The 21,442-nt window shown below is 47.8% G+C and overlaps 1 protein-coding gene across 4 annotated transcripts in view; it reads left to right on the top strand.

The window, feature by feature from the left end:
• The first annotated feature begins 2,289 nt into the window (after positions 1-2,289).
• MGRN1 (mahogunin ring finger 1) overlaps positions 2,290-21,442 on the top strand; it is a 55,387-nt gene continuing 36,234 nt past the window's right edge. For 2 of the 4 annotated variants that reach the window (XM_056336385.1, XM_056336387.1), the window contains exons 1-4: positions 2,290-2,487; positions 10,310-10,428; positions 13,386-13,474; positions 19,540-19,686. In XM_056336385.1, coding sequence (XP_056192360.1) covers positions 2,400-2,487; positions 10,310-10,428; positions 13,386-13,474; positions 19,540-19,686 — 443 coding nt within the window. In that variant the 5' untranslated portion in view covers positions 2,290-2,399. The remainder of the gene's footprint in view (positions 2,488-10,309; positions 10,429-13,385; positions 13,475-19,539; positions 19,687-21,442) is intronic. The other 2 variants (XM_056336386.1, XM_056336388.1) reach the window with 1 other exon arrangement.

Here is a 21,442-nt window from a genome sequence, read left to right as displayed (position 1 = left end):
GAAGGCAGGATGCTCTTAGCACTCAGGATGCAGGAGGGAAGGGAGAGGGACCCTCGTCTTCTGTCCCTCTGCAAATTCCCCTCCTTGCCCTGCCACATGGTGCAAACACAGCTCTGCTTTGCTCCAACTGGTTCCTAGCACAGCACAGGGAGATGGAGCCACTCAGCCTTGCTGTGCTCGTCTGCTCCTGTGCCGAGCCCCACGTTGGCTGCTGGTGTGCATGGTGAGGCCATGGGGGTGTAGAGGCTCACCCTGCTGGGTTCAGGGCTGCTGGTGGCACACAAACTGCTTGCATCAGCCCGTTGCTACCAGGGCACTGCCTGGGCGCTTGTTCGCAGCACTGAGGAGCATCTCTGAGCTGCCCCTGCAGGCAGGGAGCAGCTGGGATGTGCTCTGGGCAGCACACACAGGGCAGGCATTGCTTTGCCGGTCAGCAGGCTCCATTCCTCACTCTGTGCAATTTCTGTCATGAGAAACTCTTGCATGGAGAGGCTGGTTGAGCAACAGATGCCATAGCTCTGGGTGCCAGCACCATCCTGAGGGATGCAGTGGGCAGCACTCAGGCATGGTTATTGCCAGGACGCTGCCAGGCAGAGGCCAGATCTCCCTTGTGCCAACTGCAATGTTCCTGACTTCTGTGGTTTGCTGGCAGGACGTGGCCATTGCTAGTTCCCTGGCTTTTCCCTGTCCTGGTGGCCCTGCTGCACTGGAGGACACAGCAGAGCAAGGTCCAATCCTGCTCTCTCCTCACCCCCAGTACCCGTTCCCCCACAGCCGGTGCCTTGTTTGGCCCCACCAATGCAGAGCTGCTGTGCTCAGGGTGGCCACCACAACTGCAGGGGTAATAACTAGCCAAGAAGTGTGTGTCCCCTTGGGTTTGTTTGCTTATTCCCACCGGGCTTGTTTTAGTTTGTGTTTACAGCCAGCAAATTCCACCTCCTGCCTGCTCACTCACTATCATAAAATCCTCCTGTGCGGGCCAGCTGGGCTCCCTGCAGCATCCTGTCTCCCTGCACCCTGGTCCCTGCTCCCAAGGCCGGTTTAAGAGATTTTGCATGTGCAACTTTATCTCCTTCGTGTTTCCCGGGGATCCCCAGCTCCACTGCTGGGAATTTGCGTCCCCCGCTCCTTTGCAACATGAACCTGTCTGTAGCATGTGTGCAGAAAGGTGCCTCCCTTAACAAGCCAAGCCTGGGCGGCTTTTCCCTGCGCCTTTGCAAGACCTTGGTGCCAGAGGGGACAGGGATCAGTGCTGGGACATTGGTGGGGGCTCTTTTGTACCTCTTCTTCCACACTATCCTCCTGTCAGGCATGCAAGACAGCCTTCAGTCTTTCCCCGCTTTGATGTACCCTCATGTCTGAACCTCAGACGCCTCTGCTCGCTTCTCTGGGTGGATTATCTCCAAGAGGAGGAACCCAGGAGAGGTTTCCCCATGTGAGCATCACACGGTCCTGCAGCTGGGGAGGCCAACCATCTGCCTCTTCTGCTGGCAGCGAGCCTCAGCCAGCAGCAGGTACCACCTCTGACAGAATTGGCCCAGGTAACGAAGCCCCATGCCAAACATCCTGGGAGGTGTGTGGCTACCGCAGCTGGTCCCACACTGGTCCCTGCATACTCCATCCCAGCAGGGACCAGCCATGCCTGGGGATGCATCCCCGGCACCATGTCCTGCCCTCCCCAGCCAGTGGGAAGGGAGGCTGATGGGAATGATTGTGGTATTGCTGCCCAAAGCTCTTCTGCAAAACAGCTACCAGCAGGTTAATCTTTCCCTGGGCTCAGCAAAACTGTCTGCTGAGGCTGAGCTGCGCCAGCCAGATGCCGTCAGTGTAATTCCTTCTCCCTGCTTTGCCTTTGCACCTTTTGCAGGATGCATCCCTGTGCGGTGTCCCTGCGCGTCCTCCCTGTGCATCCCGGCGCATCCCTGTGCAGCGTGTCCCTCTGGATCCTCCCTGTGCATCCCTGTGCAGAGTGTTCTTCTGCAGTGTGTCCCTGTGCGTCCCTGTGCATCCCTGTGCAAGCTCCCAAGGGTTTCCTTGTCCCAGGTGTATCCCCAGGTGTTCTCCTTGCACAGCCCGGTGCAGGGCACGGCAGCTCGGTGCCCGGTGCCGTGCCCCGCCCCGCGTGGCAGCGCCCCCTGCCGGCAGAGCGCAGGCTGCGCCCAGGGGGAGACAGTGGGGCGCCTCCACCTCCTCACCCCCACCCCCACCCCCCCACCCCCCCCCCACCGCTCAGAGGTGGTGGTATGCGCCGTCGCGGTGCCTGACGGGAGTTGTAGTGCGGGGCGGGCGGTCTCGCTCTCCCGGCGTGCCGCGCGCCGCCGCCGTGGGTGCGGGTGCGGGTGCGGTGCGGTGCGGGCCGCTCGCCGCCGCGCAGCTCTGCGTCCCCGGGCCCGGCCGCCATGGGCTCCCTGCTCAGCCGGCGCATCGCGGGCGTGGAGGACATCGACATCCAGGCCAACTCGGCCTACCGCTACCCGCCCAAGTCCGGTGAGGGCCGCGGGGCCGCTCTCCTCAGCGCCGCGGACGGGGGACGGGCCTGCGCCGGGCCCGATGCCTCCCTGAGGGGGACAGGTGTAGCGGGGGGTGGTCCCGGGGCGGCCAGGCCGCGGGGAGCCCGGGGGAAGGGGCTGCGGGAGGGCCCCCGCGGGGCACGGGGCCGGCGCTGGCTGTGCTCGGGGCCCGGCCCGGCCGGCTTCGGGGCCTCCCTGCGGGGGGCGGCCGGTCTGTCCGCCCGGGCGGTACCTGTGGTACGGGGCCGCCTCGGCGCCCTGTCCGGTTGAAGGGTGAGGGTGCAGCAGGGCCGGGTGCCCCGAGTAACGCTTCAGCAGCCTGCCCATCCCGGCGTCAGTGCCCGCGGCCCGGCCGCCGCTGCCCTCGGTCCGGGTGGGTCATGGAGGCGAGCCAGGCTTCGCTTCTGCGCTCTAGAAACGGGACTGCGAGTCGTCGGTGTGCGGCAAGTGGGGCATCTCCTGCTGGTACAGAGGAAGTGACAGCGGAGTTCGGTGGGGATACGGAAGAAAAATCCAATCTGGTGGAATGTAGAATGGAAAAATTCCCACATGACAGCTCCTTAAAATGGCAAGGGTTCTCACCTCAGAGCCGTTGGACTGACATGGCCTGTATGGGTGTTTGTTTTCCAAAGGGAAATGTTCTGAAAGCGTAAGAGAGTTGTCAGCAGTGTCACTTTTGTGGAGCTGGGTTGAGCCCCTGACTCACCTTGGCTTAGACTGGCTCTTGAGATTGGCCTGATTTAACTTGTTTAAAGAGTTTATTTTTTCTTCTCACAAAACAAGTCATCAGGGAAATTCAGATTATCTTTTCTCCTACCATATCCATTCACTTACAAATATTTTTAGTTTCTATTCTGCTAGGGCTTTGCCAGGCAGGCTAAAAAATTTGCAGAGCTGCAGTTTGGGTTCCCTTGTTCTTGGGTACAGGTGTAGCATAGCCTTTTTGTTCAGAGGCTCAAGTTCTGTGTGTGTCTGGTGACTTGCTGGCTGTGACATCCTCAGGGCTGTGTGATGGAGGGAGCCAGGCCTCCCTGTTTTGTTTGAAGGGGGTGCAAGATCTTCTCAGGTGGAGAAGGCCGTCCTGCCATCATTACACCTTGTCTTGTTGCAGGTTGGCCTTCAGCAAGAATGGTGGTGTGGAGGAGATGGAAGGGGGGAACCTGCCCAGAAAAATTCTTCAGCTTTGTTGGTTCTTAGAGAAAATGTAACCTAGGGGGGGTGGGAGTTACTTTCTTGGGCTGCTAGGAAAGGCAAGTGTCACTGCTAGGTTACAGTAGGACTTTGTGCGTCCCTTGGGTGGCTGGGGTGTTTTCCCACTGTGGGGAACTGGGAGGATGTGAGCTGCCTGCTGAGCTGTAGCTATGGTACCATGGGCCCTGCTGGCAATTTTCTTACAGCCTAGAGGTTGCACCTGCTTTCTGTTGACACTTGGATGGGATTTTAGGTATGGACTGGATTAATTATAACCACCATATGCAATGAACATTAAACTGCTTCTTTCAAATCATCATCCTGTTGTTTCTGTACTGTTGTAATTAGCCAGACTAGAATTTAACAGTGTGCTGGGTTTTAGCCAACGTGCTTGCCAAGGTAACCCTGTCACACATGAGAGGTTGGGTTTGTACGTTTACATGCCTCCTGGAAGGGGTCTGTTGACCTAGATGCTGCCAAAGAGCATTCCACATGTCATATCTTCCTTGTAAAACTGAACACCTGATGCTTGCAAGCAGCTGATTAAAGAAAAATATTGGTATTTCCTTTAAAGGCTTTGGATACAATTAGATGCTTGTTAATTTATTTTCTGTTGCACTTGCCTGTGCTCTTCCTGAAAGCATACTGGCTTTAGGCTAGACCTTGCTCTTTGCCTTCATCAGGTTTATCTAACAAGGGTCCTCTTGACTTCAGGAAGGGAGAAGAGCTGTTCAAGCTCAAGATCATTCTAGGCAATAGAGGTTGTGAGCACTTCTAAGATGGAAAATCCAGGAAGGTTATTAAACAGCAGAACAGTAAGGGCTGTGAGGAATGCAGCCCCCACTGCCCCCCGCTGCCTTCTTCAGGTGGAGCATGTTCAGAAGGACACTGTTCCTTCTGGTCTTGCAATCCTAAGCATGTTTGTCTTGGGGCTGGAAAGATTGGCTCTGACTGGTACAAAACCTGACAGTGAAGACGACTGGTAGTGAGCATGTCTAGTTTTATTCGATTTTAGGAAGCAAGTTTGAAGTAGTACAAAAAGTTCTTAGGCTAAATGGTTGCTAATTATTTCTAACTTGACACTGTTGCTGTGAGCTCTACTGCTACTGACTGCCTGACTGGAAGAAGCCAGTTTTCCATCAGCTGTGTCAGATGTTTGAATGTGTGCACTGGCGTGCTAGCCTGACATGCAGGCAATCTCCTGGCTGCTCAGAGATTACTCCTGAAAGGCTTGAAGATGTGGTGAGAGACTTTACCTGAGGTTAGCCATCCTCTGGAGTCCTGTGCAGCACCAAGGGCTGTCTGTCATCTTTTATGTTCTTTCCCTCCGAGTATCTGGATTAAGTAGATCTTGACTTGGTGTGAGTGTCTGCAAGCTGCTGTGGCTCTGGTCAGCTGCCGTCTGGTTGGCATTGGTTTGAAGGATGCAGATTTGTGTTCTTGAGCAAACACACCACCTCACAAGTGGGTCATGTTGTGTGAGGAAATAAACACAAAATACAGGTATTCTGACTATAATTTAAGCAGTGTGTCAGCCTGCCTGTGAAAAGGAACACTTTACCAGGTCGTACTGGTTGCAAATGCAGTGGTGAGTATTCAGTTCTTATTTATTGACTTCCGATGTGGTTATTGCTGGGTCAGTCACGTGCTCTGTGGAGGACTGAGCAGGTGGTTGTAGAATCCACCTTGGTCCTTATGAGCCAGAGTCCCTAATGAGGCATGGATAGATTGTTTAACAGCTTTGTTGCAACTGATACGCAGTTTTACAGTTAAAAATCCTCTGAAAATGCCCTTCTTGTTCCTCCAATGCATGATCATCTGCATTTCCCCTCCTGCATCTGGGGGGCTGAGGCTGCTGAAATGCTGTGAGGTGGCACCCAGTACCCTTCTCTGATCCCTCTTAGCTGGTAACTTTTAACCTTTCTTGCTTGCTTCATGGAGACTGTGTTGGTATTGCAGATGCCTGACCAGTTGGAAGGCAGTTGGAGAAGGGCCCAGTTTGTACAGAAGAATTGGTGCCCCTGTGAAATGAGCTAAAAATGGGTAATTGCAAGGAACAGTCATGATCTTTGCTGTGCTTCTGTGCTTGGAGCAGTAAAATGATCCGTGTTCTCGCATGCAGTCTCATGATGCTCCTATTGCTTTAGCAACCAGTGAGCAATGCACCAGTGTTTTGCGCAGCTCCTTCGTCAGCTCATCTCTTGTTCCAGTGAGCTCATCTGCACTGTGGAGCAGGGCAGGGAGCACGTGCCCTTGAGAAGGCTTTTCTCCTCTGGAGTGGGCTCTTGAAAGAGAATTCCCTGGATGTTTCTGGGAGGAAAAAGAGGAGGCGGATTACTCCTCTCTGAAGCTGAACTGCTTTATTGTTTGGGAATGATGCTTTAATCAAAGAAAGAGCAATTTTAAGTAGGAGAAGCATACCCAGTCCATCACTTTGTTCTCAGCTCATAAGCCATGTGTACTGTCACAGCATCGAGACAGAAATATGTACCTGTATTTCAGACCTAGCTTTCATTCCTCACCCACTCTGCAAAGCACAGCAGAGCTGTTGTCTCTGTCATTCCTGTTGTAGTTCTGTAGGAGCTTCAGCCCAACCCTGCTGGTGACAGCCATCACCACCTGCCGTTGAGTGGAGCTTCCCCTTCCTGCCCTCTCCCTAGGTACACGGGAGCACTTGAGTGGAGCGCCTGTGGGTCAAAAGCAGTTGCTTTTGCTACTTGTTTTTTGCTGGATTATATTTAACCCTGCTCAGAGTCACGTTCCTGTTTGCTACGTGATGGTGGCCCAACAGGGATGGGTGATGGGGAAGACAAGATGGCCTCATCCAGCCGTGGTGCTGGTTTGGGCTCAGACTGTGTCTAGGACTGTGCTGTGAGTCCATCCCTTGACACGCTGTGGTGGTGCGTGTCTGGCTGAGTAATCAAAAAGGGCTCAATTTCTGTCACTTCCCTGTTAATTCTAATAATGTTGGGAAGCCTAAATGGGCATCTAATTGCTTTCTATTAATGAACGTTGTATGATACAGCCCTTGTTTTGATGGGGTTACAGTTGTGTTGCCGACTCTGCTCTTGGCCATTGTAGGGTGCTGTGTCCCCTGCCAGCGTGTCACTCATGTATCACATCCATATGTTGGGTTTGCATGGTCACAGGATTAGGGTGCTGGGTTAGGGTTAGAGAGTAGTAGTTATGACTGGAGCAGCCCGGTGCTTAATGCTGGTGCATTTATGGTAATAAAACCCCACCACCATGTTGGACTAAATGTTAACTGGTTTGGTGGTGTTTGACGCTGTGGAGAAGCCTTGGGTTCCAGTTTGGTTTTGTGTGGGACAAACTGATGTTCAGACTTAGCAGTTCTGGGTGGCCCGGTGATGTTCTGCCAGCCACTGTAAAGTTTTCCGCCACAACAATTTCTCTTACAACCACTGCTTGTACTACGTTTACCTTAGCGGTGTCACCCATTTGTGTTGTCTTTTATTTAGTGCTCTCCTATGTTTTGTGCTGATTTACTCTGGGGAAGTAAAGTCACAGTTTTTCTTTGCACTGGGATTTTTCACATATTCATTCCTTGTTTAATTGTATGTGATTCTTTCCTCTTAAGCGTGTCACTGCATTTTTCTGGAAGATTTCTGTTTGTAGCAGTTCTGTGGAGGTTTAATCCAAGGATTCTTTGCTTTGCTTTTTTTCCTGCCGAAGAGGATGGTGCTTAGCATCCTCCTTGTGTCCATAGCTACAGAGCTCTGTGTAAAGCTGGTGCAACACCTGTGTAAGGTAGGTCAGGGTTGTTTTGTAGGTTGGGGGGCCATGTGGGAACAGGGTTTAAGAAGCATGATGGTCTGGCTAAAATCCTAAAGCTTTCTTTGTAATGGAGTTGGAAATAGAACCTAGAGATGGAGCTGCAGCAGGATTTTAATGCATAGAAAATACATACAAGCCTTTTACAGACACTAGAAATCCTTTCAGTCTTGCACTAGATATGTGGATGTCACGGAGACCAGAGAAGAGGATACCTCATATTTTCCTTCTTGAAATTTCTTTGTCCTTTTAGCCCTTGGTGTGATATTTACAGAAGTTGTCTCCAACTTGGGCTAACAACTGAGTTGCTTGTGACAGTGGTTGAGAGGAATAATGCGTAACTTTGGCCTTACCTTGAGAACTCTGAACTTAAGGTGTTGTTGTAGCAGTTGGTTTCTGAAAACTTGCAATAGAATATCTTTTTTTAGCTGCTAAAAACTGTGTTATAAATTTGTGAAGACAGTTTGCAGCTGTCCTTGTTAGTTTTGCTGTTGAGACCTTACATACGTGGTGGCTTTTGTATGTAGCAGCACTGGCAGAGCCCAGGGGTGTTCTGCTCACCAGTGTATTCCCCTCTGAGGTCTTCAACGTGATTTTCCTCATGCTCTTTGTGACTGGCACTGACCACGTTTCATGTTTCCTCATAAAGGAAGTGCCTCTGGGGGAAAAAACCTACTCCTTCACATTGCAGGAGGTGACTTAGCAGGAAGATGAAGGGAGCATTCAGTTTGAACGCAGAATTGAAGCTGTGGTTTCCAGTTTTCCAGTTGCAGGGGGTAGTGTGTATGTGAGAAATCCTAACAATTTGTTAGAGATCCCAAAAGTAGTTCTTGGTGGAGCAAAGACAGCGTGGCAGCTGCTTTGAATGTGCCAGTTACGTGTCTTTAGTGTCATTCCAGTTGTATGAGAGAGATCTTTTCATCCCAAGGTGCTGGTGAGGCTGCCTGGCAATGCTCTCCTGGACAGCCAGCCCCCTGCAGGCACAGGGTTTCGGTGGTGGTGAGCAGTCCTTGCCTGCTCTGGGGTTCTGTGTCCTCTGCATGTGGGATGCAGAACTTCTTCCACAAAAAAGCTCTGCTCTGAATTTGTGGAATACAGGTTTACTGAGGTGAGTTGAACCCCAGGATATCTTGTTTACTGAATACAAGGGAGCTGTTGGACTCTCATCCCAGATCATCAGCTGCTGCGTTGCTGAGACATCTTGCATAAGCATTGTCTTCACGGTTAATTAGATAAAATGCTCCAAAACACAATCCTACTTGACCCACATAAAATGTGAAATCTGTTCCTAAACCCCAGTGTTTGGTCATACTGTTCTGAAGCTTAGTATAAGTATAAACCGCTGCAGCCTCTCTCAGGTGGAGAGTCTGTATCAAGCTAGCTGTGCTTGGAGATCATATGCAGATGAGCTTTTTAATTTGTTGCTTCTGGGAGGGGCGGGAAAAGGTTGCCTGTCATTTGGAGCACCTACATTTTGTTGTGCTGATTCTGTAGGACAGATTCTAGGTAGCTTCTGGACCTGTGCTGAGGTTGATTGTTGTTTCTGGAAAGAAGGATGTGTTTCTATAATATAAACATCTGGACGCTTATAAGCTGAGCTCAGCAATAGCTGAGCACTTCCATCGTCATTAAAGCACTACCATCTGTGCAAAGTAAGAAGAGCCTTTCTTGGAGCATAAAGGAAAAAAGCCTTAATGGAAAAAACAGAGCCATTCATGAAAACCCTTCCATTTTGGAGTAAATCATGCTTGCTCCTAGCTATAGGGACTGCAAATCCTTCCATAATGCCTCCATAACCATTCAGATGATTAGTTACTGCTTCTGTAATGACTCGTTTTAAAACAAATTTTATGCTGTCTATGCATTGCCCCTAGGGAAGAAAATGTACATTTGGCTCAGTCCTTTCATCATGCGCATGAAAAACCCCCACTCTGAAACTTCAAGAGAAACAGCTTGGGTGGAGCCTTCTATTTTAGTTCTCTCATGATACTTATTTCTCTGGAATTGTAACTTTCTGAAGTTCATATTTGAGAGTGTTTTCCTGAAGTCTTTCTAGGAGGAGGCTACATTTGTGTTGCTCTCATACATCTGAGTTGATTTGGTTGATTTTGCAGTTAACCCAGTGCTCCAGAATCCCGGTGACCTTTGCACTATAGTGTATCACCTTAAAGACGAAACAAGTGTGTGGTGAAGCTTTCAGAGCTGAAGTTCAATTTAGTCAGTCCCAGGGTGTATCTCTTCTAGACATCCATGTTTCTGCACTTAGAACTGTCAATGTTATTCATTAAATTCAACATCAAGGTATATAGTCTGTAGCATTTGCGGTAAAGGTTTTGCGTGGTTCTCACCCTGGGATATGGGAGCAAAAACGGAGAGGGAAGACAGACTTTGCTCAAAGGGAGTCCCTCTGGCTGTGCAGAGCTTTGCTGAGGGGGGAAGCTTCATCCTTCTCTGAGTACGTTGGTGGTGTTTGTGGGACTGGACTTCACGCTGGAAGGTGGAGAAAAGAGGGATTCATCAGAACTGAGCAATATTGAAAAGAGCTGACTCTTACTGCTCCCTGTCTCTTCTCTGGAAAACAAGTTAAAATGGAATTGTCTCTGCTGTAATATTTATTCTAGGCTGATCCCCCGCGCCCCACTTCTACTGTTGGCAGTGGCCATCAGTAGTACAGAGAAGGAGTGAACTAGCAAGTATTTTCTGTCTTGTGCTCTTTTATACTTGTGAATTAAAAACTGCACAGACCAGCTGTTCTTTAGGAAGCACTCATTTAGAGGTTTGTTTTTTAATTCCTTTGTGGTTCGTTTTTTTTCTAGGAAACTACTTTGCAAGTCACTTCTTTATGGGAGGCGAGAAGTTTGACACCCCTCACCCCGAGGGCTACCTTTTTGGCGAGAACATGGATCTAAACTTCCTCGGGAATAGACCTGTCCAGGCAAGTTCCTATATGCTGTCTATTTTACCCTTTTGTTTTCTGACTGTTTTGGAAAATCTTGTGTAGGGCTTGTAGAGGAAGGTAGCACAGACCTAAGAGACCTCGCTGCTTGGGGAGTGTCATTCCAGTCTGAGGTACAAAAGCATTCCCCTACCCCATGTCCCAGCTTGCTATCTGCTGTAGCTGTTCAGGTACAAGCAGAGTTTTTCTAGGAAGCAGTATTCACCTTCTGGGTTTATTTTCACTTAGGGCAGGAAGAAGAAGTAGTGGGGGAAGAAGAACAGGGACTCAGGAGCACAGATTTTGGGACTGATTCTGATTACCTGCCTGAGCAAGTGTAAAACATGCTGCAGAGAGAAGGCTGGAAGGCAGATCCACTCTTAGAGCCTGAACTTCACAGGTTTTGTGGGCACGCTGGCTGGATTCCAGTCAGCGTTCAGTGCATGCTGTTCTCAGGGTAAATGAGTGGCTTGACTGAGCCTAGGGCAGTGTTATGACAGATCTTGATATTTGGTGATTTTTGTTTGCTTTGTAACCTAGGTGGGCTGCTGAGAAAGTCCTTTAGCTTTCCCATTTGGAACATGGAGGTATTTTGGGGCACACAGGTGTTTTACCAGACTGTGAAAAGTGACCTGCTTGAGTAATTGGCTTGCTCTGTTGTCGTGGACAGGGAATAGCACTGTTGTGAGGGTCAGATAGGAATTTTATGCAAGCGTTTTAGATTCCTATTGCATCTCAGGATGGCTTAAAAAGAACCACAAAGTAACAAAGTAGGAGCCATTCAGAGATGTTTTCAAAGTGCTGGGGAGGAAAGGGAAGAGAGCTGCTTGTTTGCCACTTGTCTTCCTAGTTGTTTCTGCAGCTTCAAAACATGACAATGAAAAATTGATGTCGTAGTTCTCACCTTCAGAAAAGCGGTGACTATTAGCTAATTCGTGCTTGTAGCGCTCGGAGGCGGTTCAGTATCACCTCTGTTCTACAGATCAGAGAAACTGAGGCAAGATGACTTGATGTTTAAATTGGACTGGTGACAAGCACGTGCTTTGAGTTGTCCTCAGGCTATGCCATTGGTGGTCCTAGCACCACGGTTAGATAACAGGTCTCTGCAGGAGAGGACAAGGGAGGATCTGGGAAGCTGTTGTTCAAGCAGAAAGCGTAGATAAGCAAGGAATTAGGAGGAGTGACTTTAGATGGAAATCGTTCTGGATGTAACAATCCTGTGGAGGCTTGGAGATGCTCGCCACCTACCCTGTGCCGTGTCTGCATACAGGGCCTGTGCGGAACGGTGGTTAAAAGCTGACTGCTTCTCTTTCGCTTTGTGACTAGCAGCTGCACAGCGCTCCCAACAAAAGCAGAAGACGCAGCTGTTAGCTAAATATCCCATGTGCATATGGCTGTAGGGACTAACCTTGCAGAGCTGAATTGACTGCATGTCTCAGCCTGGGTTTCCTTGCAGACATCCCAGTGCTGAATTTCATCACTTCTTAAGAGGGGAGTGGGTGAGAATGCTATTAACACAGTGGGATGGTTGCCAAATAAGTTTAAGAGAGGGAGGCTGTTTTGGTATATAGTTTGCCTATGTAAAGTTAATGCCCTTTGGCAGCTCTGATTAATCTTCAAGGAAGAAAACACTCGAACACAGAGCAGCAAAACTGCTTTCTGGATGTGGGCCAAGTTCTTGATTTGGAGTAACAGAGGGCTTGTGTAGAGCAGTGTTACCAACCACAGCAGTGAGGGTGCAAGGAAAGTAGCTGTTGTTGTCCTGTGAAATCTCTGCTGCCTGTGGCTGTGGCACAGGGTCTTTTGCAGCTTTCTCCTGTTGGTCAGGAAACATGTTTTCCCTCAGGCTCTGGCTGTTGCCCCACCAATACATTTCTGTGGCCTGTGGGGACAACACTCAAGGGTTGTGTCCTGGAGCTGCCCTGAAGTTCAGCTGCAGCATCAGCATTTGTCTGCCTGTTTAGCAGACTAATTCCTAAGGAAACGTATATTGGTGGTCCCCCTGGTACTTCTGCTCTGTGTCAGTCATTCCATTCTCTCTGCACTGCTGCAGAGCACGTAGTCTGCGTGTGTTTGAAGGACCCCAACTCTAATGAGTTTGCGTGGTGGCTTTGTTGCTGGATACATTCAGTGTAACCTTCTGCCTGAAAGCCTGTCCCTTAGCTCTGTATCGTGCTGTTGCTCTGACTTGGAGCAGGGCTGTGTCTCCAGGCTGAGCAGTTATCAAACTTGGCCATTGTGCGAGTGGATGTTTCAGGTTCAGACTTCACCAAGCAGAGAGGAGGTCCAGCAGGCAGGTCTGCAGCTGTACAGGTTGTGGTCCCCACAGTAAGGAGTTTCCTTTGCATTTCTCACTGGAGAGTGTGACCAGTAAGGAGGATTACAGTCTGAAGCATTATCGTCTTTTATTTAAAGGACAATCTGTGAGAGAAGGTCTCTGGACTGTAGAATAGAATGAGGCCCCCTATCCCTGTCTTGTTCTTTTCTTTTCCAGAACATTTGCCCCATTGTTTCAGAACAAAAAGAGTTTCCCCCAGTAATCCAGGGCTTCGGCATACTGATTAGCAGTCAAGTCACTGTTTGCGTGCTGTAACAGACATGAAAGAGCTGCATTTCTTCTGCTCAAGCTGGAGGTGGTTTCTTTAGTGGAAATAAAAGCTTGTGAGAGCAAGGCTTTCCAGACTGAGAATTCAGGCTGCAGAAAAAGCTTGTGAAAATGCTCTTTCTTGAAGTGTGTACTCCCAATATGAGTTATTGCTGGGCCAGAGCAGGATTTTTGCCCTGAAACATGCTTGTTTTATCTGTAAATAGAATCCTGTATTACTGTTCCTTGTGGCTGTTGTACTGAGTACCCTTAAAGGTAGATGTTTCTTGGTTTGGGTAAATCATATGCCAGGTAATATGCTGCTACCTTTTATAGCATAATAACAGGAGAATTATTTGCCTCTTTGTTCCAGTTTCCCTATGTAACTCCAGCTCCACATGAGCCGGTGAAGACACTGAGAAGTCTGGTGAATATCCGCAAAGATTCTCTCCGACTTGTGAGGTACTGTTATCGCCTGAACCTTTCATTTCATTCAACCCAGCAATCTGTCATCCAGAGCCAAACTCTATTTGAAAAGGTTTTGGGGAAAGGGCTGAATTCCAGATCCTTGTTGCTAGGTATGTCCAGAGGTTCCAGTGTTCCCTTGTGATCAGAGCTTTCAGGTGGTTTGTTGTTCCTTATCCCTAGATTTGAGCGATCTGTGTTTCCAAACAGGACCAGGGATGTATCCATCTCTGGAGGACAGACTAGAGTGGTAAGCAAACCCATGAAATCATTAGCATGAGTGGAAGATATTGGGCTTGTAGGGTTTATTAACCTGGCAGATTCCTTTCTGCTTTCTTGTGCAAGGAGAAGCCAGAAAGTAGCAGATTCTGGTGCAAGTCACAAGCAAGGAAGACTGATTGGTTTTGAGTGAAACTTCCTCAGGTTTCTCCTGTTGCCAAGATAGTTTGGTCCTAGTATTACGCATTTGTTTAGATGGCTGGTGTCCCATGCGTGGGGGAAGGAGGTCTGGATCATCATGGAGATCTGTTACCTTTCAGTGCTCAACGCTGAGATCTAAAGTGGCACTAGCTGGATTAAACTCAATGGCCAACACTTTGACTTGCAGCTGCCGTCTTTCAAACAGATGGCTGGAGTACAGGGGCCCAGCGCTTTGTGTTGGTCTGAGCGACTGGGTGGGTGTCCAGACAGAGCATTTCTCAAAGATCCTGGAGTTGCTCTGAATTCTGCGTTTCAGGCGCAGGGCTGGAGTACTGGCAGGGGGCCAACTTCAACCCTCAGCCAAGGTGGTTCTGAGAGCGTGGTATAACGTGAGTAATTTTAGTCATAACCACACAAAACCCTCGGTTTGTTTTTATGTGAAAACTGAAGGTTGGGGGTTTTTTTTGTTTTGTTGTATCTTTAAATGAGCAATACATGTGGTTTCAAAACTGATTGAACAGGAAAAGAGGGAAGAACTGAAAAAGTAACCATTGGTAAAGGGCTCTGAATGCTGTCTGGCTTTTTCAGCTAAAGAGTGAAGTATTTCTCTAGGGGAAAGTCTTGTTTTCCTCCCACACTTGCTGTGGAAAGGGTCTTTTTTCCTCCTTGCAGACATCCACACAAACATTGTAACACCTATCAGAAGCCAAACGGGGAGCGGCTTTTCCACTGGGAGAGACCTTCCTGTGAATGGAGATGTTGGTGAGGTTTAGTACATACAGTTCTATCATTCTCCTTTCTGTGGTTGCACGTCCTGTGCCCCCAAGCACATTTGCAGCTCTGGACTATTTGAAATACAGTGTCCATGCACCTAGATAGTGTCTAGGTTTGCATCTGTCTTAATTCTTGGTACTATTGATTCTTTCTCTGCCTCATGAGCTCTCATGTGCTCTCAGGCTCTTGTGCTGCTGCTGCTGTGTTAGTGCTGATGACAACACTGCCAATATTATATCAGTACAAAATTAGAGTAGACCCAAAATAAGATTTTGATTGCCAGTCCCCAAGGGCACATTCCGTTTTTTACTTTTCTACGATTCTGGACTAGAGGCTTTTCTTTTCTCCCTTTGTGCACGTAAAGACAGTTTGTACCCTCTCCAGCCTGGCTTATTCGCAACCGATGGTTGAGGCTTGCATGTTCTTTCCAAAACTAGTTAATTTTAATTTACCACCTCCTCCACCAAATAAAATGAAACTGAGCTAAGTGTCTAGGTGTAAAGTAGATTCTGATGGTAAAGTCCTCACAAGTTTTTTGTTTTTCATAGAATTACAGAATCATAGAATGGTTTGAGTTGGAAGGGACTTAAAGGTCATGTAGTTTCAACCCCTCTGCCATGGGCAGGGACACCTTCCACTAGACCAGGTTGCTCCAAGCCCCATCCAGCCTGACCTTGAGCACTGCCAGGGATGGGGCACCCACAGCTGCTCTGGGCAGCCTGTGCCAGCGCCTCAGTACTCTCACACTGAAGATTTTTTTTTTGTCTCTCTCATCTAAATCTACCCTTTTACAATTTAAAGCCATTCCCCCTTGTTCTATCCCTACGGGCCCTTGTAAAAAGTCCCTCCCCAGCTTTCCTGTCAGCCTGTTTATGCCCTGGCAGGCTGCTGTAAGGTTTTCCCAGAGCCTTCTCTTCTCCAGGCTGAACCACCCCACCTCTCTCAGCCTGTTTTCATAGGAGAGGTGCTCCAGTCTCTGATCAGCTTTGTGGCCTCCTCTGGACTCACTCCACTAAGACCACAGAGCATTTTGGATAAGGGCCTGAGAGGCAGGCAGATGGTAAAGATTGAGGGGAGATAGGTGAGTCACTGTGAGTGAGACAAGGGAAATCCCTTCTCTTCCCTCTCCAGCACAGCACACTGACCTTGATCCTTGGAGCTGTTCGTCCCGTGGTGGAGGTGGTGATGGTGGTGGTGCTGAGATTGCCTGCTCTGCAGCCCTGGACAGCATTTAACTGTGTACAGATCCCTGCAGAACCCCCAAATAGGAAAAGCTTCCATTTGATAGTGATCTCCCCTCATGAAAGTCAACGCTGATAGAGACATCATCTAGTTCTTTCTTCATTTAATGCCTGCTCTAATACTGATGTAATCCATATCTCACAATATGAAGGCAAGCGATACTTAGCACTTATCCTGCATGTGTACTAAGTTTTTGGTTGAACTTTTTAATCCCCTCAAAGGATGAAATTGGGTTTGACTCAACCTCTTTCCATAAAACTGTCATGGCTGTTGTTAATTATATTTTTATCTTTTTAATTCTTTAACAGACAAGCAAAAAGTTCCAGCATTTCCATTGTTTTATCCAGAAGTGATGTTAGACCAGGTGGCCTCAGCTCCCATGGTCATCCTGCTTTGCCTTTTTCATCGTAACATTGGATCAGCTATTTGTTCTCAAAGGTGGTCAGTCGCTTCTGCTCTGTACATGTGATTGTGAAGGCTATGTGATTAACTTGTGTGCATGACTGAAAGGCACACCTACCAAAGTCACTGGTGTCTAAATTTGTGCATGCATCTGTGGCCACCTCACATTGACACTGTCAGTAGGGCTTGACTAAATGTACACTGTAAACTTCAAGTGCAGGTGGAGATAGAAGAGCTCTTGAACCACCTGAACCACTCCTGAACCACCTCCTTGTCTGCCACATCCATTGCAAAGAAAGAAGGAATGCAAAACGCGTGACTTTGTCTTGTTACTCCCCTGAAGTTACATCCCACCTTTGCTACACCTTAAGGTGGAACATGGTGTCTCTGCCTCTCAAAGTACACACCAAAGTAGTCCTTGCTTGTTCCTTGGTCCAGCTACCAGCTGGCATTGCTGCCTATGCAGTCTTTTCTAACCTGACCTCTTTGCTATGTGGCAGATGATTTTCTTAACCTCCAGCACCAGGTGTGTTGAAACGGGAAGCTGTGTACACAGCCTTGCTGTGACTGCCACCATTTAGGCACATATACCTTGCCCTTTACTTGAGTGGTGCTGTTGCTGGCAGACAGGGCTCTGACTCTCCTACTTCCCAGCAGATGCATCATCCAGAAACCTTCTTTCCAGGCACTGCAGTTGGTGATGGCCTCTCAGTGGTTTCCCAGGGCAACAGATTTACTCTAGTCTAGATTTAACCCCTTTTCTTCTTGAAAGGATGGAAGCACATTCTGAGCGCTGGCAGGGAGGTGCAGAGGTGCAGTTGAGAGCAGGAGGGTAATCTTGGAACCCGTATGCTTTTTGTGACTTCACTGAGAAGACAGAACAGGCAATGGTTTTACTAATGACATGTTGCTTTTGTGTGATCTGCTCCCACCTTGTTACTTGGGGCTGTTACAGGTGCCTAGATCTGTGTTGTCAATCTGTAACTCGCGCGTGTGCAGGGCATCTCTGTTTTAGTACCTACCTATCTATGCAGTGTGTATACGTCATAGACTGTCTGTCTGTGCATAGATTTCATATCTATGAAGTAGCTTCATCGGTGCTTGCCTGAAAGGGGTGCTGGTTGTCCCCCACCCCCCACCCTACTTCTTCTGGAAGAAGTGGCAAGTGTATTGTAGCCTGGATTCCTCACTGCCAACCTCAGATCAGCTGAGGGCAGCACAGCAAGAAATAATTTGCTTGTGTTGTCGCTTTCTTGGACACACGTGCTTGTGAGTGGATTGTTGCTATGTGTGTTCTTAGGTCAGTCCAGCACAAAATGTTCATGCTCCTCCTGTGTTTTCTAGGCAAATCTGCCCTGCTGGCTAGAGTGTTTCTTGTTTGCAGCCTTCAAGTGCCATGGTTTTATTCTTTGAATGCAACTAGCTTGTGTGAAAATGCCATCTTGTGCTATTGCTGTATATTGTATCCAGGCTGCTGCAGATGTTCAGACTCAGTTCTTGGGATTTGTCTTTTTTATGCTAGCATGTTGGGTGTATTTTGGCTTGATTTGCTGTTCTGACCTAGGTGAACCTCTGGCAAAAGTCTTGTTTGGAGCTTTCAAAGTCCTTCAGACAGGAATGCAAGTGTATGCTGTAGAGATTTACTAGGGTTACATCAGTACAAGTATGTGTGTTAGGTATTTGATTATACTGCTCTTAAGTTTTGATTTTCACCTTCTGTATTAAATTGCTGAAGCTGAACATTTCATTCTTGTTCATGTGGTGTTAAGTAAAATTAATGCTGGAACCCTCTTAATTAGGCAGCAGTTATTACATCTCAGTGAACTCGGTAAAAAAGGATTCCCTTGACAATTTTTAGACTGAATTATGGAAGTATGCCTAGCCCGTTTCTGAGTATTTTCAACAGTGCAGGATATTCATCAAGTCCCTTTAATGAAGGGAGAGGCTGACTGATACTGTGAAGTCAGAAGTGGTGCCAAGCTTTTCCTGAATAGTTTAGCTGCTTGGCTTTGACCCAGGCATCCTGGCAATTAAGGTAATACTGATAGACAAGTGAGGCTGGAGCTGGGTGGCAAATGAAGTAGTAGTGAACCCCTCTCAAAGGCAGCCTGCTGCATTCACCACTCCTACGCAGTGCGTGAACTAATGGTGGTACCGACAGTCGTAGGATTACAGTGGGATTTGAATTTACCTATGAGAATCTGCTTCTGCCCTGCCAGTGAATCGCATGCATTCTGTCTGTCACTTTGCTTTTCAAGACGGGGAGATTGTCTCGTGGTGCTTTGTGTTGACTGCTTGTTCCAGGATCTGCTGGTCTCTGTGGCCACTTCTGGCACATCATAACTCACTGCTCATCCATGGCCATAGCTCACTGCCCTAGAGCTAGCTCCACACCAGCTTCTTCACCAGATTTGTTACCTGCCTTTTCCAGTAGTAGGGAGAAGGAATAATACTGGGTAGTGGTGATCACACAGTGGGATCCAGCTGTACAGTAGCCCATAGCCAAATTATGACTCACCTTTATGTTAATTGAAATAACCTCTAAACTCATTCTTGCATCGGTTATCATATGTCTGTTATGCAGTTGAACGTGTTAATTTTTGTGCATACAGTAGGTGTGTGCAAGCTTCAGTCATTAGCAGCATCAAAGGTTTAGTTGATGACTTGTACATTTAAAGGTTATTTGAAATTCCTATATTTGGATGCTTTCTGATCTGAATGTCATCTTCTGTGTGATACTGGAGGTACCTTTTGTTGAGTTTCAGGAGTTCTTTGTGTTACAGAAACCTTGTTTTTTGCCTGTCACGCACCCATTTCATTTGCAGAATAAAAAGAATTAGGCGTTAGACTTCTTAGGCTCATGCAGGATTTCTTTAGCTCAAATACTGAGCCTAATATGAAGTTTTGAAAGGAGGGAGAATGTTTCCTCTCCTGAGGGTTTGACATTCAAGGTGTCACTTTCTCTCATTCTGTGTCCTGGCGCTGTAAGGCTGGGTGAGATCCCTCAACACTGTCATTGCATAATTCATGTTAATAACTTCAATCAAATCTTGAGAGAATCTTCCTCAGAGGAAAGAATGGAAATCTCCTGGGAAGCCCCAGGTGGCAGCCCATGGTGCCTTGCCTGCCCAGAACACCTAGACTGGAGCACTCTTGTCCTGATTTCCAGAGTGATCTTGAGATCTCATAAATATATGTTCTAATCCTCTGGCATTATCTTTCAGGTATAAAGATGATGTTGATAGTCCTACTGAGGAGAATGGGAAGCAGAAAGTCCTGTACAGCCTGGAGTTCACGTTTGACGCAGATGCCCGTGTTGCCATCACTATCTACTGCCAGGCTACAGAAGAGTTTGTCGGTGGTATGGCAGTGTAAGTCCTGGGCTTGTGGGTGCGTGGAGGGATACAGGAGCTCTCAGGTGATGAGCCTGTCAAACATCTCTCATTAATCACCCCTGAGGGCAGTGCTGCCACAGGTGGTGGAGAGGGAAATCTCTTCTTTTTTTGTTTTATATATTCTAATAGCTTTGAATATTACTTTCACTTCCCTCCCACATAGCCAATATCCTCTCTTGTTCCCTTTTTGGATTGTTTTTTGGATGTGGGGAAGCCATTCTGTGCGCAACAGAGGAGAGGAACTCACAGCTGTATGCTTTGTCAGCAATATGTTCTATGAAATTAAAAAAACCCAAACAACCAAACCACCACCACCCTTCCCTTCAAATACTACCTGGTTTTTTCCAGATCACCTAACTCACTGGATTTTTGTGTTCCCTGTGACAGGAGCATCTGGGCCACCAAAGTAAAGTTCAATCTCACATTTACATAGCGAGTCTGTGGAATTGAGGCCCACCTAAAGCCCTGGTTGGGATAAATGACCACCTCAACACAGGCACTTGGGAGATGGTTATCAGGAGGATTTACTGCCTGAAACCCTGTCTGTGTTTCCTGCCAGGTACATGTATTAGTCTTTGGCTAGCTGTAGAACAAATGGTCAAAACGTCATCTGTGGAGTCTTTCTCGTATTCTGGTAGTGCATCCCTACAGACTTTAAAACCTTTTTATCTAAATGGCACATTTAAACCATTCCAATCAACAGTGTATGGCATAAGACCATGAAAAATCTCTTTTGTGTATTAAGAGCTAAGGTGATAAAACATGCTCTCTCTGGTGTGAATTGGGTACACATGAGCTGCTGATATGTTATGGCAGGCTTCTGATGGCCACGGGACAAAGAATTCTTTTTGTTCTATGGCTAAAGGAAGAATCAGGCTGCAGAAGCTCTTGGCTTCGTCTAGTAGAGGCTTTTGGCTGATCAGCGGCTCTGTGCACGTAGTGCTGACGGCTTCTGCAGTAGTGCTCGGGATTTGGGGGTAAATGTACATTTTATTGGAGGGATCTGCAGAGGTTTCAGCAGAGAGAAGTATGTATGCAAACCATAAAATGGCTTATGTGTTTTATGCAAAGTATAAACATCACAGTAATGATGGATGGATAGTGTATTTTTAGAAATGAGACAAGCTTAATGCTCCCATCCAGATGTGCATTCCTCCAAACTGGAGGATATCCCGAACCAGAACTTTCGTTTAGGCCCCTTTTCTTCTTCTGTTGAAGCCTATGGCTGCCTTTATTTTGGGGACGTAATAAATTAGCTCCTTTTAAGTGCTTGAAAAATATCTCTTGAGAAACTCTGAAAACACTTTCTATTTAGATCCAGATTTTCCTGAGCAGAGCTGAATGCAGCAGGATGCCTTAGAAATCCTGATAAAGTTTCCGTGTTCTGTCTCTTAGGTCCTTAGGTTTCCTGTGAATTTAGTGCTAGTGAAGGTGTTGGAATGGCAGCCTTGGAGATTGAAGTCCTCTTTTCCTAATACAGGTACAACGTGGAGAGGTGGCCAGCGTCCCTTGTGCTGCCCTGCAGTGTTCCTTGTTTGCTGACCTGAGGAGGAAACCATCTGTGGGCTAATGGGGAGGACTGAGGGCCTCTATGGCCAGGGTGGATGTATTTACATTGCCAGACTTCAGCTGTGGCTTGAATCAGCAAGTCTTGTTTAAAATCATTGATTTTAATCTTGTTTTGCTATTCACTTGTTGGTTTACATCGAAGGAGAATTTGTCACTGGTCAGT

Source organism: Falco biarmicus, chromosome 4 (assembly GCF_023638135.1).
Source record: "Falco biarmicus isolate bFalBia1 chromosome 4, bFalBia1.pri, whole genome shotgun sequence".
NCBI classification, from domain to species: Eukaryota; Metazoa; Chordata; class Aves; order Falconiformes; family Falconidae; genus Falco; species Falco biarmicus.
This window is presented reverse-complemented; position numbering and strand designations above follow the sequence as displayed.